Source organism: Lepidochelys kempii, chromosome 14, assembly GCF_965140265.1.
Source record: "Lepidochelys kempii isolate rLepKem1 chromosome 14, rLepKem1.hap2, whole genome shotgun sequence".
Classification (NCBI taxonomy): Eukaryota; Metazoa; Chordata; order Testudines; family Cheloniidae; genus Lepidochelys; species Lepidochelys kempii.
Window position 1 is genome coordinate 17977858 of NC_133269.1, and position 19245 is coordinate 17997102.

Sequence of the window (19245 nt, forward strand, 5' to 3'; positions counted from 1 at the left end):
GATTGCACGCAGGAGAAAAATCAGCTCAATCCCTGCCTATGCCACAGTCATATACAAATGCTGAGTAAGTCACTAACCAAAATTTCATCATTGTGCAATTCCTCATTTTCTAGGTGCCCAACTTGATACCCCCACTTGGGGCTGAAAATGCAGCAATATCGAGCACTCAACTGCAAATGAAGTCATTAGAACTGTGGATGTTTAGTACCTCTTGCAATACAGTAGTGTGGTCAGAAGGAATGAGCACAGGCTTAGAACTCAGGACCCTCTAACTCCAAGCTCACTAGTCCAACTGTATGTCCTCAATCAAGTCTTTGTCTTAGCTTCCTCATCAGTAAAATGGGGATAAAACAGTACTCTCTTATCTTGAAGTAGAGAGAAATTCATTCATATTTGTAAAGCTTAGATACTATGATGAGTCCCATAAAAGAGACCATAAGGAAATGAACAGTTTTGTACTCACTGAAAACTCTGGATGGTGTACGCTAAAATTAAGGCAGGGGACACTAATTGAGTTAGATGGATAAAAATATTTACCAGTTATTTCATTCCTTGAGCATCATTCACCCTGTGCTCTTAAAGAGGCAGGGTTCCTTCAGAAAAAAAACATTATGTGATCATGTAATTAAAGCCTATTACAATGCATGGGCACAACGAAGCAGAATTAAGGTTGCATGTGTGACCTAAGCATTTACTAGCTTTCAAGACCTTACTTTTGCAACCTAAATACTGTTTAATATAGTAGTTTGTATGTAATTAATAGATAACAAATACAAATTCTACTGATTGTAAATACCAAATTAATAATGAATTATAATACTTATACCAGAAACCATCCCATCGTGAGTATTAGTGGCATGACTTCTGAATAGTCTCACACAAAGGTAAATGACTATGTACATGAGGTTTTAACAAGGAGTTTATTTTTGAATGCCATTGTAGTAGCTGTTACCCAAGTACTGAAATATATTGTTCATCTATTTATCAAATAGTTAATATTTCCCTCCACTTTCATTTAAACTATATTGCATTTTTATAAGAACTTTCCATATTTGTTATATTATTATTGAGTTTGTATTAAACAGATAATTAAATATGTTTTAATAAGTGTTTATGTCATGTACTGCTGCAATTTGGAGCTATCCATTTCAATTTGATTTTTTTAATGTTTATCAATTATTCACATTTTAAATGTAATTTATATATGCTTATTCTAGCAAAGTTTTAATAAGTTTTCCTAATATCTTGCCGCATTATCCAAGATACTCTCATGTTGCCCAAATATTTCCTCCCATCAGAGCTCCTCCTGAAAGTGTGGTTCTTAGTGAAAGGGTATGAGCAGCCTAAAATAGGACCAATAAAAACCAAACTCATGTTATTTTCTAAATTTCTTAAGACATAAAAACCACTGGTGCTATTTGCAGGATGCTACACGAGTTAGATTTAATAGATTAATTAATAGATAACATATATATAGCGCTAGCCATAATTTTCAGCTGACCACTTAAATGGATATTGAATGAAATCCATGTATTTAGCAACTTCGTACACACGAGAAAAAAAAGTAGTAAAGTGGCTGGAGGTGGCGGGAGGGAGAGGAGGTCCCAGTACATGGAAAACTTGAGACTCGATCTTGCAACTCTTATACGGTTAATGTGACTTCTCATTAAAACTATCTAGAATTAATTCACATGAGTAAAGGCCACAGGACCAACTCCACATAAGCGTTCAAGTAACTGCATCTCTAAAATACAACAGTGTAGACTAACCTTTTTCTGAGCACCTTCCTTCTTTTTCTTTTCTTCCTGCTTTTTCTTTTTCTTTTCTTCCATCAAATGTTCCTCTTCTTGAATTTCTTGTTCTTTCTCCCTATTAAAAATAAGCATTGGGAAAGTTTATGAATGAGGTCAGTCGTATCAATCAAGACAAACAATATACATAATATTAATGCTACAAAGTACATCTCTCAGAAGTAAGTAATATCTGAAAACACTATTCTCTAAAGTTCTAACAAGTAGTATTCCAACAGAATTGTTATGAAAAATTCCAAACCAAAATTCCAAAGCCAAATAAAGAGAATGTCTACTTGCAAACTCCTACCAAAAGACTAACTGACAAAACTGGATTTTTTTTTTAAGATTCTGACCAAATCTTTCATCCCATATAATTTGATTTATATGGAATTCTAAAACATCCAAAACAACAACAACAAAAAGTAAGTATTATTGTTTGGCAAGTAAGGAGTAAGCCAGACAACTCCCTTGTAATAATAATAAAATAGCTAGGGTGTAGACATGAAAGCTCAAAAATATTACCTTTTAATGGTTTATTATACCACCCCACCACAGCCACTCAAAATTAGGCCCCACCACACCGTCACTCACCCTCACTCACTTTTACTGGGCTGGGGCAGGGAGCTGGGATGTGGGAGGGGATGCGGGCTCTGGGCTGGGGCCAAGGGGTTCAGAGTGTGGAAGGGAGCTCCAGGCTGAACCTGGATCAGGGGGTTGGGGTTCAGGAGGGGCTGAGGGGCACAAGCTCTGGGAGGGAGTTTGGGGGCAGGAGGAGGCTCCAGACTAGAGCAGAGTGTTGGACCACAGCAACTGGGAGCTGCGAGTGGCCGTACCTGTGGACGCTCAGGTAAACAAAGTGTGTTGCGGCCTGCCAGGGACTTACCCTGAACAAGCTGCAAACTAAGTTTGGGGACCCCTGGTATAGGGTTATCTTTGGTTTTTCTGCCATCCTTACAATTCTAGGCTCTCTTGTAATCTTATTGCTGCTCCATCTCATTTTTAAAATCTGCCCCTTCATTATATTCATGCACCAAGGCCTGGATCCCAACTCTTCAGCCATTCTAAAACATTGCAGCTAAAATAGTCTCTCTCTCTCTCCACTCTTGAATATTTGCTTTTATGTGAGAGGACTTGTCTACACAATTTGCCACACACTAACTCCATGTGGACCCTGCTGACTCATATGAGCAGTTCATTAATGTGCTTTCATCTAGTCCTGTTCGAAACAAGACTAGATCAAAGCGTATTAAACTGTTTGTGTGTGTCATCTGGGTCCACAAGGACAGTTAGTTTGCGGCAAGCTAGTGCAAGATAGATTCATGTTCCAGCTTGCTGCAAACCCAATGTTCATGTAGACGGGCCCCAGCGTCTCTTCATCCTACAGTAGCAGCTATTTTTGTCAACCCAAGAAAGCCAATGAAGTGGTATCAGCACAAGAAGTGCTCCTGTGGGATGGGAAGTTCCATGTTCATGATACCATTCTCAAAATGCCATTGTAGGGTCTTTACTTCGCAAAAAGAAACCCACTTAAAAGCATAAAAAGAAAAGAATTTTAAATAATAAATTTAAATTGTGTTCCCTTGTTTAAAATATAAAACAAAACAAACACCTCCCTGCATTTTGGCTTAGGGTAGAAATGCTTTCATGGATGGAATAATGTCCATCCTTGAAATGAGCCATTACTATTGGAAATATAATTTAGGATCTGAAATATTGACTGTTACATTTTTATACCAGTTTAGAATGGTACTAATTTAGCTTTCTTTATTTTATTTATTTATTTTTTAAAAAACACTTTCCACTGAGGTTGTAACACATAAATGTAGGCTTGGAAGTTCAAAGTTGAGATTCAAGCAATACTGGATAAAATTGTCTTTTGTCAAAATAAACCTTTACAAAACCTAAGACCATCTTGAATGTTTATATGAATTTAAGAGTGGAGCATTATGCTGGTATGGGGAAACCTGTTAAACTAGATAGCTGAGGCAGTGCTTATAAGTTGCATTTTTCTAGACCCATGTTCTTGATGACCTGGAGAAATAATGTTTAAGGCTGTCAAAGGTAAACATGATGCTGACCTGGATTCGGTTTTCTTTCTTTCTGAGATACAAATATATAAATTTTAAAAAAAATGATTGTTTAATGGTTAATGAGTTGAGATGGAACTTAGAAGACCTGGTTTGAGGCTTCCGTGCAGCAAGGTACTTCAAGTATGTGAGTAGTTCCTTGAAATCAATTGCACTTCTTTTTTTAAGTATGTTGCTGAATTGAAGCGTCAGTACCAGTCTCTGTCACAGACATCTTCTCTCACCTTGGGCAAGTCATTTACTTGGTCTGTCTCAGTTTCCCGTTTGTCAATCGGGGACAGTAGTTCCCTACCTCACACAGATGCTGTGAGGATAAATTTGTTAATGTTTGTGAAGCGCAGAGGTATTATGTGAGCTGCACTACATCTCTCTCCCTGAGGTTGAGTCATTATGTGCTTCCATGGACTCAGATTAATGTAGATTCTACCTTACATATTGATTTTCCCAGACAAAGTTCCATTGAAAATGTAGTTTTTCCACACAACCTCTTTTTTCAATGGCAAAATGTTTCATTCAGAATTTTTTCATCTACTTCTTAACTTTCGAATTCTAAGTTTAGTTGACTTTGGATAGATCATGTAAACAAATGCAAAGCATGCATGATACAATCCACATGAATACTGTGCGGAATGAAGTACAATTAATTTAAATGACAAACTTTCCTTGACTGTGCTTGATAACAGTGTTATAAATGAAAACACAATGACCACTGCGTAATGTTAACTAAAACGAAAGCTCCTATGATCCATGTTTGGCTAGAAGAGTGGTCACCAACCGGTAGATCGCGATCGACTGGTCAATCCTGGAGCTTCTGACAGTCAATTGTGATCTCCAGCTGCTAAAAGACCGGCGGTGCAGCGGGGCTAAGGCAGGCTCCCTGCCTCACCTGGCCCTGCATCGCTCCCGGAAGCGGCCATCACACCCTGAGGCCCTTGGGGAGGAGTACGGAAGGGGGCAGGGGTCTCTGCACGCTGCTCCTGCCGGCAAGCACTACCCCTGGAGCTCCCACTGGCTGGGAATGGGGAACTGCAGCCAATGGGAGTTGCGGGGGCAGTGACTGCAGAGAGGGGCAGCATGTGGAGCCACACTTCCCCCTCCCCCACCTTCCTCCCCGCCAGGGGGGGCGGGGTGTGATGGCCGCTTCCGGGAGTGGTGTGGGGCCGGGGCCGGCAGGGAGCCTGCCTTAGTCCCGTTGTACCACCACCCGGTGGGAGCCCACATCCCTACACCCAGCCCTGAGCCCCCTCCTAGAGCCAGCATCCCATACCCCCTCCTGCATCCCAATCCCCAGCCCTGAGCCCCCTCCCAGAGCCAACACCCCATATCCCTCTTGCACCCCAGCCCAGAGCCCTGTCCTGCACTCAAACTCCCTCCTGGAGCCTGTACCCCCTCACCCCCCTCCTGCACCCCAACACTCTGCCTGTGTAAATCTCCTACTGACATCTAAACATAGCCTCTTTGCCAAACAGTATTTATATCCAACTTAAAATACAAAATAAGGATTTGACACCACTGAGCTGAATGGTAGAAAGAGACAGTGGACGAAGACAGAAGGCCGATATTTCTGCTCTGTCCATATAGAAAACTCCCTCCCCTCCCCGCCCCCGCAAGTTAATGCATATTCAACTTAGGAAAGACCTGTGCATGGTTACAGGGGGCTCCCTGTAGGCTACAACAATGGTGGCTGAAACAAGGCTCAGGAACTCACCAGAATAGGATGTGTGGAGCATGCAGACACATGCAGCTGCTCTCCCAACCTTACGCTAATTTCTAGAATGCTGCATATTTCACATTTTCAAAAATACCATGAAATAAAATGAACCAAAAAAAAAAAATCCTCAGACAGACACTCCACAGAAGCAGCTCCTGTCCTCCTTGGCGGGGGCTGCCTCTCCACTCTGGGCACTGACATGGCGTACACAGTCGCAGCACCACTCACTCAAATATGGCCCTGCCCCTGCTCTGTCATCATGACAGAGGGCCACCAAGACAAACCTGAGCAGCACTGCAATCCAACATGCCAGGCTGCAACATCCAGAGAGGAAAGCCACGCCCAGCCCCATGGGACAGGAGCTGCTGCTGCTGCTGCTGGGTGAGTGCAGGGCAGGTTCAACTCCGCAATCCACCTTAGGCCTCCCACCCCACCTGCAGGCGGCACGCCACTGCTGCTCCACAGCAGCTCCAGCAGGGGAAGAGAACAGGGGAGGAGTTCCTGGGAACAGTGGGGAGGCTGAAGTGTTGGGACTCAAGAGAGAAGGTTCAATGAAAGAAGAATATATAAATGGGGATGGGGCACCCAAGGAGGAGTCCCTAGATATACTGGGGTGGGGGGTACAGAGAGCTGGAGAAGAAAGCATTAGGGACTGGGAAGATCCATGGTCTCCCATGGGGTTTGTGTCATTGAGTGAGGATGGAGAAGTGGATGTTATATGGGGGTCGCAGTACTGGGATTTATATATAGTCATTTCAGGTATTTTATTAATGTAAACATAGAAAAAATTAAATGGATAAAATTTTAATAGATAAAATGAAACAAATTCCCCAAAAAGCAAAATAAAAAAATTTATAAAAATTTAAAATTTATAAAAATTCACAGGGCTTTACTGATTTCAAAGGGCCATATTCATTGCTGTAGCTATAGTTAGTCCAATGCTACCTGAAGAGGTTTAAGTGACCTCTTTCCACCACACTTACACTGCACGCAGAAATTAAGAAATTATGTACAGGTAATTTTTAAGTTGTTTTTAAATAACTCTTCTAGTGCTTTGCAGAAAGATAAGGAGGTTGGACATCATCTGTGCCGCTGATGGATTTTGAGAGTAAATAGAGCCGAGACTATGATACACAAGTCTGGTTCTGCCGAGGAGAACAGGAAAAACCCCTGTTGGAATGAACTCAGATTTGACAGAAAATTTAGGTCTCCCAAAGATGAAGCTTCATGCAGTGTTATATATTTGCTCCATCAATGCAGATTTGGATACCAATCTTGGTTAACAGTATCTGCTCCTTAGAATTTTTTTTTTTTTTGCACCACTTGGTTTCCAGGCAATGCCAAATCCCTCATGGTTCATTCCATGGAGTAAACAAACCCTAGCTATTCCACTAAGCTTTCAAGCACACCCTCAACAAAGTTTGAGCCAACTGCTCTTTTAAGGCGACAGATTAAAACCAGTGCAAATTAAACTATTCTTAGGGAGTTTCTCCTCCCAGACTTTAACAGCATCTGACGTAATAAAGTCTTTACCAGACCACCACATGGCTTACATTTAAATCTTATTTCTTTTTACTGAGGTTCAGCATAGAAAGATCATTTTCAATTTGTGACATGCTGCAAATGTAAGAGAGCTTGGAGACACCGAACACCACTGAAACCGCTCTTGCCGAAGTCTCTGACCTCTTCCCAGTTAAAGTTCAGAATGAGTACTCCACACTCATCCCCCTTGATCTGTCAGCTGCCTTCAACACACTCAATCCTGCTATTCTTCTTGAAATCTTGTCTTCATGACTGTCTTCTCCTGGTTCTCCTCCCTCTCTAATTGCTCCTTCAGTGTTTCCTTTGGAGGATCCTTCTCATCCATTTGTCAACTTTCTGTGGGGATTCCACAGGGATCTGCCCTTGGTATCCTTCTCTTCTTCCTCTACATCAGTGGTTCTCAACCCCACAATCCAGTCAACATTCTCAGGGCCATACAGGTAGTGTGTATGTGTGTGTGTGTATATATAGCGTGTATGCAGGTCACAACGGTAAATACGTTGAGAACCACTGCTTTATACCTTATCTCGGGGCAATCTCATCCACAAACCCAAATTCAACTACTACATCTATGCTGACAACTCTCAGATCTACCTCTCTACTCCACATTGTCTCTGTCCAAACTAAAATATCTGCTTGTCTTTCTGACATCTCCTTGTGTTTGTCTGTCAGCTCAAGCTACAAGCTATCCAGTACAATGGTTCCAAGAAGCATGGCCACGGTTAGCAGAAAAGGAACTCTGAATGGCTAGAGTCACAACTCCTTATATAAACTTACAAAAATGTATGAATTGCAAAATGGTAAATGTAATCCCAATGGTCATTTCTTTCTAGCGGATTCTGAATTCCATAGGCTGAGGTATGCACTAGTAGGGATCTGGAGAGGAAACCCTAATGGAGATATTTTAACCACTATTCACGATGCATTAAGAAGGTGCAGCTCTTTTGTCTGTTTTGTTCCCATATACTATCGTTAAGACTACAATTATGTCATGGAAATCACGGAATCCATGACTTCCATTGACCTCCAGGACATTTTCTGTCCTGGGGCTGGAGCTCCCAGCCAGCCCCACCCTCGCAGGCCCCAGCCATGGCAGGCAGGCAGACCCCCTGCATATGCCTAGCCGCAGTGGGACCCCCTGCATCTGCCCAGCCGTGGCGGGCAATGGGGACTCCACACTGCTTCCCCACCACAGCTGCAGCCAGGGGACCCTGCAGCTACCAGCTACCCAGGTCGAGGAGACTCTGCAGCATCCCAACCCCCAGGGGCACGGGGACCCTGAAGTTCCCATGCCCCACATCAGTGGAGGACCCAGCAGCAATGGGTGCTGAACACACCTACTCCTTTTGTCAGGGATATTTTTAGTGCAAGTCAGGAACAGGTCACAGGCTGCCGTGAATTTTTGTTTATTTCCTGTGACCTGTGTCTGACTTTTACTAAAAACATCCATGACAAAAACTTAGCCTTAACTATGGTATGATGAGATCTTTCAAAAGATCTGAAAGAGTACATTACACAAAAGATCCATATGTGATCTCCTGTCAAAATGTATATTACCGCTAGTTGTTGATGAAATAATTTGACTTTCAACATAACTTATGACAGAAAATTCTGATATCTTGAAAGAAAGGGCTAGTTTTAATATTCTATTAAAGTTATAATTGTATCTGGAAATTTAACTGTGTACCTCCAACCTGTCCTCTAAGTTCCCAACCCAACTGGTTTGAAACAGATTTATTTTTTCAACTTCAACACTTAAATTCAAAACCTGTTTAGGTACAGCACATCTCAAAACTAACCAGAGATCAGCAAACATTTTTGCTATATTAAACATACACTGTATATTTAATATCACCACATTAACATGTCAATTACCATTATAAGGGGTACAAGTGCCACTCTTAATAAAAACCTGTTTATTTCATTTCTGAGATTAAAGTAGCCTCAAATTCAGTCAGAAAATATTATAATTTTAATGGAGCTCAATTTTCATTACTAATTTACATAATGACATCTGAATACATGTACTTTAAATATGCTTAAAATTACACAACTAAATCTCCAAGTGGCTTCAGACAGTAGTTCTTGATTTCACTTCTAGGTACAATGTTAAGCAGTCAACTAACAGCATAATGAAATGAGAATATTTAAAAGTCTGCACAGTTCACAAGGTTATTTAAAGTTTTGATTATATTGCCATTGATAAAAACCAAGGTGTGTGTTATACATTTTTCTCCAAAGGCATTATTTGTTCTCCTTTATTATACAGGAGCAAGTTAAAAGGTTGGTTTAAAAAATATAAAAGCCCACTGAAAATAAAGCATAATTTCTTTGTATGCATTTGTACGACTTTTTTTTCATTTTATGCATACATGCAGTACTGTATCACAGGTGCTTTAAGTAACTAGCAGAGACAAAGAGTTTTACTGTACTATCACATTCTAACTGACCTGAAAGAAAACAAATTATTTAAACCCACAACCCTAAAAGCAAAATGGTTTTTCAAACTGGAGATCATCATATTGCTCAGGAGAGATCTTCTACTGGAACAGCAGGAAGGGTGGCAAATCAGAACTCAGATAAATTGAGAGACCCAAGTCAAGAAGCATGGATATTACCTATCGGCATTACATGCGGCTCTATTAGTTCACCCACCACCGTAAAAACATATTACGGTCTAGGGGTATGTCTACACTACGAAATCAGGTCGAATTTATAGAAGTCGTTTTTTTAGAAATCGGTTTTATATATTCGCGTGTGTGTGTCCCCACAGAAAATGCTCTAAGTGCATTAAGTGCAGTAACTCGGCGGAGTGCTTCCACAATACCAAGGCTAGCGTCGACTTCCAGAGTGTTACACTGTGGGTGGCTATCCCACAGTTCCCGCAGTCTCCACTGCCCATTGGAATTCTGGGTTGAGATCCCAATGCCTGATGGGGCTAAAACATTATCGCGGGTGGTTCTGGGTACATATCGTCAGGCCCCCGATCCCTCCCTCCCTCCGTGAAAGCAAGGGCAGACAATCGTTTCGCGCCTTTTTTCCTGAGTTACCTGTGCAGACGCCATACCACGGCAAGCATGGAGCCTGCTCAGGTAACCGTTACAATATGTCTCCTGGGTGCTGGCAGACACGGTACTGCATTGCTACACAGTAGCAGCAACCCATTGCCTTCTGGCAGCAGACGGTGCAATATGACTGGTAGTAGTCATCGTCATGTCCGAGGTGCTCCTGGCCACGTCGGCCGGGAGTGCCTGGACAGACATGGGTGCAGGGACTAAGTCTGGAGTGACTTAACCAGGTCATTCTCTTTAGTCCTGCAGTCAGTCCTATTGAACCATCTTACGGTGAGCAGGCAGGCAATACGGATTGTTAGCAGTCGTACTGTGCCATCTTCTGCCGGGCAGGCAAGAGATGGGGATGGCTAGCAGTCATATTGCACCATCTTCTGCCGGGCAGGCAAGAGATGAGGATGGCTAGCAGTCGTATTGCACCGTTTTCTGCCAAGCAGCCATGAGATGTGGATGGCATGCAGTCCTTCTGCACAGTCTGCTGCCAGCCAAAGATGTAAAAGATAGATGGAGTGGATCAAAACAAGAAATAGACCAGATTTGTTTTGTACTCATTTGCTTCCTACCCTCCCCTGTCTAGGGGACTCATTCCTCTAGGTCACACTGCAGTCACTCACAGAGAAGGTGCAGCAAGGTAAATCTAGCCATGTATCAATCAGAGGCCAGACTAACCTCATTGTTCCAATAAGAACAATAACTTTGGTACACCATTTCTTATTGGAACCCTCCTGCCTGAAATACTCATTGATTTAAAGCCACCCCCTTTGTTGATTTTAGCTCCCTGAAGCCAACCCTGTAAGCCATGTCGTCAGTCGCCCCTCCCTCCGTCAGAGCAACGGCAGACAATCGTTCCACGCCTTTTTTCTGTGCGGACGCCATACCAAGGCAAGCATGGAGGCCGCTCAGCTCACTTTGGCAATTAGGAGCACATTAAACACCACACGCATTATCCAGCAGTATATGCAGCACCAGAACCTGGCAAAGCGATACCGGGCGAGGAGGCGACGTCAGCGCGGTCACGAGTGATCAGGACATGGACACAGATTTCTCTGAAAGCATGGGCCCTGCCAATGCATGCATCATGGTACTAATTGGGCAAGTTCATGCTGTGGAACGCTGATTCTGGGCTCGGGAAACAAGCACAGACTGGTGGGACCGCATAGTGTTGCGGGTCTGGGACGATTCCCAGTGGCTGCGAAACTTTCGCATGCGTAGGGGCACTTTCATGGAACTTTGTGACTTGCTTTCCCCTGCCCTGAAGCGCATGAATGCCAAGATGAAAGCAGCCCTCACAGTTGAGAAGCGAGTGGCGATAGCCCTGTGGAAGCTTGCAACGCCAGACAGCTACCGGTCAGTTGGGAATCAATTTGGAGTGGGCAAATCTACTGTGGGGGCTGCTGTGATGCAAGTAGCCCACGCAATCAAAGATCTGCTGACATCAAAGGTAGTGACCCTGGGAAATGTGCAGGTCATAGTGGATAGCTCTGCTGCAATGGGATTCCCTAACTGTGGTGGGGCCATAGACGGAACCCATATCCCTATCTTGGCACCGGAGCACCAAGACGGCAAGTACATAAACCGCAAGGGGTACTTTTCGATAGTGCTGCAAGCTCTGGTGGATCACAAGGGACGTTTCACCAACATCAATGTGGGATGGCCGGGAAAAGTACATGACGCTCGCATCTTCAGGAACTCTGGTCTGTTTCAAAAGCTGCAGGAAGGGACTTTATTCCCAGACCAGAAAATAACTGTTGGGGATGTTGAAATGCCTATATGTATCCTTGGGGACCCAGCCTACCCCTCAATGCCATGGCTCAGGAAGCCGTACACAGGCAGCCTGGACAGTAGTCAGGAGCTCTTCAACTACAGGCTGAGCAAGTGCAGAATGGTGGTAGAATGTGCATTTGGACGTTTAAAGGCGCGCTGGTACAGTTTACTGACTCGCTTAGACCTCAGCGAAACCAATATTCCCACTGTTATTACTGCTTGCTGTGTGCTCCACAATATCTGTGAGAGTAAGGGGGAGACGTTTATGGCGGGGTGGGAGGTTGAGGCAAATCGCCTGGCTGCTGGTTACGCGCAGCCAGACACCAGGGCGGTTAGAAGAGCACAGGAGGGCGCGGTATGCATCAGAGAAGCTTTGAAAACCAGTTTCATGACTGGCCAGGCTACGGTTTGAAAGTTCTGTTTGTTTCTCCTTGATGAAACCCCCCGCCACTTGGTTCACTTTACTTCCCTGCAAGCTAACCACCCTCCCCTCCTCCCTTTAATCATTGCTTGCAGAGGCAATAAAGTCATTGTTGCTTCACATTCATGCATTCTTTATTCATTCATCACACAAACAGGGGGATGACTACCAAGGTATCCCAGGAGGGGTGGTGGAGGAGGGAAGGAAAATGCCACACAGCACTTTAAAAGTTTACAACTTTAAAATTTATTGAATGACAGCCTTCTTTTTTTTGGGCAATCCTCTGTGGTGGAGTGGCTGGTTGGCCGGTGGCCCCCCCCCATCGCGTTCTTGGGCGTCTGGGTGTGGAAGCTATGGAACTTGGGGAGGACGACGGTTGGTTACACAGGGGCTGTAGTGGCAGTCTGTGCTCCAGCTGCCTTTGCTGCAGCTCTACCATACAGTGGAGCATACTGATTTGATCCTCCAGCAGCCTCAGCATTGAATCCTGCCTCCTCTCATCACGCTGCTGCCACATTTGAGCTTCAGCCCTGTCTTCAGCCTGCCACTTACTCTCTTCAGCCCGCCACTTACTCTCTTCAGCCCGCCACCTCTCCTCCCGGTCATTTTGTGCTTTCCTGCACTCTGACATTATTTGCCTCCACGTATTCGTCTGTGCTCTGTCAGTGTGGGAGGACAGCATGAGCTCGGAGAACATTTCATCTCGAGTGCGTTTTTTTTTCCTTTCTAATCTTCACTAGCCTCTGGGAAGGAGAAGATCCTGTGATCATTGAAACACATGCAGCTGGTGGAGGAAAAAAAAAGGGACAGCGGTATTTAAAAAGACATTTTATAAAACAGTGGCTACAGTCTTTCAGGGTAAACCTTGCTCTTAATATTACATACGTAGCACATGCGCTTTCGTTACAAGGTCGCATTTTGCCTCCCCCCACCGCGTGGCTACCCCCTCAACCCTCCCCCTTCCCCGTGGCTAACAGCGGGGAACATTTCTGTTCAGTCACAGGTAAGCAGCCCAGCAGGAATGTGCTCCTCTGAGTGTCCCCTGAAGAAAAGCACCCTATTTCAAACAGGAGACCACGAATGATCTCTCACTCTCCTGAGGATAACACAGAGAGATAAAGAACGGATGTTGTTTGAACGCCAGCAAACATACACTGCAATGCTTTGTTGTACGATTCCCGAGTACGTGTTACTGGCCTGGAGTGGTGAAGTGTCCTTCCATGGAGGACACAATAAGGCTGCCCTCCCCAGAAACCTTTTGCAAAGGCTTTGGGAGTACATCCAGGAGAGCCGCGAATGCCAGGGCAAAGTAATCCTTTCACATGCTTGCTTTTAAACCACGTATAGTATTTTAAAAGGTACACTCACCAGAGGTCCCTTCTCCGCCCGCCGGGTCCAGGAAACAGCCTTGGGTGAGTTCGGGGGGTACTGGCTCGAGGTCCAGGGTGAGAAATAGTTCCTGGCTGTCGGGAAAACCGGTATCTACAACCTCCTCCTCCTCCTCGTCCCCAAAACCTGCTTCCGTGTTGCCTCCATCTCCATTGAAGGAGTCAAACAACACAGCTGGGGTAGTGGTGGCTGAACCCCCTAAAATGGCATGCAGCTCATCATAGAAGCGGCATGTTTGGGGCTCTGACCCGGAGCGGCCGTTCGCCTTTCTGGTTTTCTGGTAGGCTTGCCTCAGCTCCTTCAGTTTCACGTGGCACTGCTTCGGGTCCCTGTTATGGCCTCTGTCCTTCATGCCCTGGGAGATTTTGACAAAGGTTTTGGCATTTCAAAAACTGGAACGGAGTTCTGATAGCACGGATTCCTCCCCCCATACAGCGATCAGATCCCGTACCTCCCGTTCGGTCCATGCTGGAGCTCTTTTGCGATTCTGGGACTCCATTATGGTCACCTCTGCTGATGAGCTCTGCATGGTCACCTGCAGCTTGCCACGCTGGCCAAACAGGAAATGAGATTCAAAAGTTTGCGGTTCTTTTCCTGTCTACCTGGCCAGTGCATCTGAGTTGAGAGTGCTGTCCAGAGCGGTCACAATGGAGCACTCTGGGATAGCTCCCGGAGGCCAATACCGTCGAATTGTGTCCACAGTACCCCAAATTCGACCCGGCAAGGCCGATTTAAGCGCTGATCCACTTGTCAGGGGTGGAGTAAGGAAATCGATTTTAAGAGCCCTTTAAGTCGAAATAAAGGGCTTCATCGTGTGGACGGGTACAGGTTTACATCGATTTAACGCTGCTAAATTCGACCTAAAGTCCTAGTGTAGACCAGGGCTAGGTTTCTTATTTATAACTTTTTGAGAGTTTGGAAGTGAAAAAAAGAAAAATGTCTGTTTCCAGGTGACACCAAATATTCACAACTCATGTGACTGAGTTCTCTTATTATCTTCAGAGTCTCCTTCACATTTGAAATCACAGTTTACACTTTTAATTGTAGAGAATTTGGTGAAGTCCTGTCTAGACAACTTGGCACTGACCCTTCTGGGGATAGTTTATGCTTAAACACAAACTCAAAGTTAAGTCTAATGGTGTTGCTACTAAATACAATGCATTCTGTTGTAGTTCTTACATTGGCATTCTAATGAGTTTTGTCCTCATTCATTTTAAGATCCTGAGCACTTGCCTACACATGAAAGTTGACTAGAACAGCTATTCCACAATGGCTCCCCATGTGGACACTCTTATTCTGAAGCAAGTGCGCCTTTTTCTGGTTTAATTTATTCTACTGGAAAAAGGGACCATTATTCCAGAATAAGAGAGTTCACACAGGGAGCTATTCCAAAATAACTATTGTGCTTTAAATTCACTCCCTACCTTATCCCGGAAAAACTTCCCCATGTAGACAAACTAACTAATTGTAGTGTTGCTGAAGTAAATCCTATACATTACATATATGCTCCTAAGTAATATTGTAGGCAACGTGAAGCATGTCAACATTCTGAAAAGGTTAAGGTATTAGCTTAGTACAGTGGTTCTCAACCCGTGGGCCGCTTGCAGCCCATTCAGCACACAGCTGCAGCTCATGTGACATCTTCAGGGCAACACAGGTAGTACATATAGTATGTGGTATGTGGCCTACATAACAGAGAGCTGCATGTGCAGCCCACAATAGTAAATAGGTTGAGAACCACTAGTTTAGTAGATGCTGATACACTGGCATTTCTACACCATCTTTCAGAGACCTCCGAGCATTTTATTAACAGCTTCTAATTAAGGGCTTGTCTACATGTGAAAGTTAATCTGGAAAAAGTAAGGTGTGAATTTAAAATTGGTTAACTATTCCTGATTAACTCCATATGTGGATGTTATTTCAGAATAAGAGTGCCTTAGTGCATTAAGCTAATTTTGAGAAAAGAACTCTTCTTCTGGAATACCAGTGTTCACACATGGAGTTAATTAGAAATCGTTAATCAGGAATAGCTATTGCAGAATAACCCCATGAAGACAAGCCCTAAAATCACACAACACACTTAAGTAGAAACAGGATATACACAGATAAAACTTAATCTACTACTGAAATGCTACTGCATCAAGGGTGAAATAGAGCTGCAGTTTAACAGCTCACAGAAGCACTACAACAATAGTTTAGAACAGAGCGTGAAAATATAACAGTCAATTAAAATATCCTATTGAAGGTACAGGGGAATATTTAGGCTGACACAGGAAACTATGTTAATACTTTAATCTTACTCTGACAAGTAGTGCCAATGATTTTTCATGAGGAGAACTGAAAAGGATATTTGTTTTATGCATCTCACCTAAAGGATAGTATCTCCAACAGCACAACGTCTCCCACTACTACAGTCATTTTGACGTACAGGTTAAGTACCAAGAGAAGAGGCCAAACAACTTCCTGCAAAATGTAGATCTTACTTGGAGGTTTCCGAATATTAACTCAACAGGTCCCTTTCACGTAGGGTGAAACAACTGCTTCATTAATTTTTTTCAGTATAGCTATACTGACACACAGAAGCCAATTAACGTGAGCTGGACAATAAGGGAGACCAAGCATTTACACGTTACTAAGGCTATGTTTTAGTCATGGGTATTTTTAGGAAAAGTCATGGACAGGTCACAGGCAGTAAACAAAAATTTATGGCCCGTGACCCGTCCATGACTTGTATGATACCCTAACTAAAACTTGGGCAGGGGCGCTGCAGGTGTGGCTCGGGACCCCCACTGGGGCTGGGGTGGCCTGGCAGCAACGTGCAACCCAGGACCCCCACTGGTGCTGGCGGGGGAGGGGGCACGCGGAGGGTTGGCGGGCGGGCTGGCAGGCTCCCTACCCAGCTCCATGTGTTCTTGCAGTTCCTAGGGGGAGGGAAGGCCAGGGAGGCTTCATGCGCTGCCCCCGCCATGAGCTCCAGCTCCACAGCTCCCATTGGCTGGGAACCGCAGCCAATGGGAGCTGCATGGGCGGTGCTTGCAAGCAGAGCCATCTGACCTCACTGCCTGGGTCAGGAGCCGCAGAGACATGCCAGCCGCTTCCGGGGAGTCCCCTTCCCACAAGTAAGCACCGCCCCGTACCCCAACCCCCTGACCCAGCCCTGAGCCCTCTCCAACACCCAAACTGCTGCTACTGGCCCAGGGGCTGCCACACCGGCCGCTGCAAAAGTCACAGAATCTGTGACTTCTGTGACAGAAGACATGCAGCCTTATACATTACTATTTAATGAGCTATGTTGTGTTAGTTTACTGAACACTAATAACCAAACCTATCATTCAACACCATTTCTATTACAAAAGTATAAAGAAAAAAATCAGTGCACTAGTATTCAATATACTATGTTCACATATACTGGAAAGCAGTACTCCTTAAAGTGGAATTTGACCTGATTCCAGCCATCATCATCCAGCTACCAAAGCACCTGAATCAGTGTAACCCCCAAGTGCAGACAAGGGAAGTTGCAATTTGCATTGGTGGCATTTTATCCAGTTTCAAGAGGCGCCACACCAGCGCACTTCACGGCTTTTCTGGTCTACACTTGGGGTTTGCACCAGTGCAGCTTCACTGCTAGCTGGTCATCTATTGCTCGAATTGGAACAAAATTCCCAACGTAGAACAAAGCCTCAAAAGAAACAAGAATATAGAATACTGACACACAGCAGAATTGACTCATTAAGTTTGGCAGGTATCCTACTAGCTCTAGGATTTGCCTGAAGTTGGGGGTGGGGGCAGCAGAGGGAAACAACTCTGTTTTGTGTTTTTAGTCAATTATGGTACATTTTTCTGCATGGAGGACTTTAACAGATGTTTTAATGAGAGATTTAGAAGAGAGGACTGAGGCACAGTGAACTAGGTCAAGTAGAGGGTTCCAGGCAGACAGCATTGAATGGAAAGAGGCAGAGATGAGAATGGAAGAAAGACATGAAGGGGACAATTCGTTACCAGAAATGTTTCCCATTTTATTTTTGTATCTTCCAAAAAGGAAAAATTGTTTTTAAATAGACTCTACTTTAGCAAATGTCACCTAGTAGACCAGGGTTCTCCAACTGGGGGTTGTGACCCCTCAGGGGGTTGCGAGGTTATTACGTGAGGGTCTTGAGCTGTCAGCCTCCACCCCGAAACTCCACTTCACCACCAGAATTTATAATAGTGTTAAATATTTTAAAAACATGTTTTTAATTTATGGAGGGGGAGGGGTGGTCACACTCAGAGGCTTCCTGTGTGGAAGGGGTCACCAATACAAAAGTTTGAGAATCTCTATGGTAGACACACACAAGTTAGTAGTTGCTTTTCTAGCTGTTCTACTGCATTAAAAATCAGTTGTCGGAATTCTGTTAGTAACCATCTGCTTCTGTTATGTTCACTCTGGGTTAAATAAAGTTTTAGTGGCTTTTCAAGTCCAAGAGTCCGAGGCATAGTCAGTCAATCGATGGAGCTTTGAAGAGAACTGAAGAACTTAGGAAACAGAGCTAGAAAAAGCAGCCAGGATCACCTTATATTTACAAGCAAATGTCCTGAAGAGAAGATTAGAAGGGTAAAAAGGCTGTATTAGTGACCCAGAAACACTGGTGTATTGAACAAGGTGTATGCCAGGGAAGGGCAGGTGGTGAAATGTATTAAAGAAAAATCTAATCATAAATATATACAAAAAGTCTTTCTGGAAACAAGAATCCAAGACTTTAAAAAAAGAGCATTTATACAAATACAACAGATTACTATGCAATTAACAGGTATAGGATGGTACAAGGAGGAGGAAAACATTAGAAAAAAAGTAGTATTGTGTACTTGATGAAGAATACCTGGAGCATCTGAATTTACAGCAAAACTACTAGTTATATCAACCCAGTATTGTTAGGACTGTCAAAATTGGAATATTTTTATTTCAACAGATAATATCAATTTTTTTTATCCATTTATATGTTCACACTTGTGGGAAATTACAGGGGTCAGACAATAATTATTTAACTTCATTAGGTGTTACATTTCAAAAAGTTAAAGCTTTTTAACCAATAAAACAAAAAATGTCAACATTACATATCAAAAGTAAAAATACCTTCAAATGAAACTTTAATAAATTCTCATGCAGCATTTTTCTCACTTTGCCCATCTGTAAATTTCAATTATTGATGGACTTTGTCGGTTTGTGCGTGAAGAGTGCAATCAACGTTTCCCAACATGTACCAATAAAAATGTAATCTTTCCAAGCTTAAGTATTGTTTCTCTAGTTTTTCATCTTTACTTTTGAAGCTAAAAATATAAAAGCCCTGCCATCTAGCAATGGTGTATATGTGCCATACCAGAAGACATGTCAGACCTGAGATGGAAAGAGAACCAACTCTGTTCAATTAAAGAAGTTCAATTTCACTTTGGCCTCGCCATTAAATTGTAATACTGTAGAAGTTATTTTTGT

General features: G+C 43.6%; 1 protein-coding gene across 10 annotated transcripts in view; it reads right to left on the reverse strand.

The window, feature by feature from the left end:
• TNRC6C (trinucleotide repeat containing adaptor 6C) overlaps nucleotides 1–19245 on the reverse strand; it is a 204436-nt gene that overhangs the window by 170916 nt on the left and 14275 nt on the right. For all 10 annotated transcript variants that reach the window (XM_073311080.1, XM_073311085.1, XM_073311087.1 and 7 more), the window contains exon 2: nucleotides 1770–1869. In XM_073311080.1, coding sequence (XP_073167181.1) covers nucleotides 1770–1832 — 63 coding nt within the window. In that variant the 5' untranslated portion in view covers nucleotides 1833–1869. The remainder of the gene's footprint in view (nucleotides 1–1769; nucleotides 1870–19245) is intronic.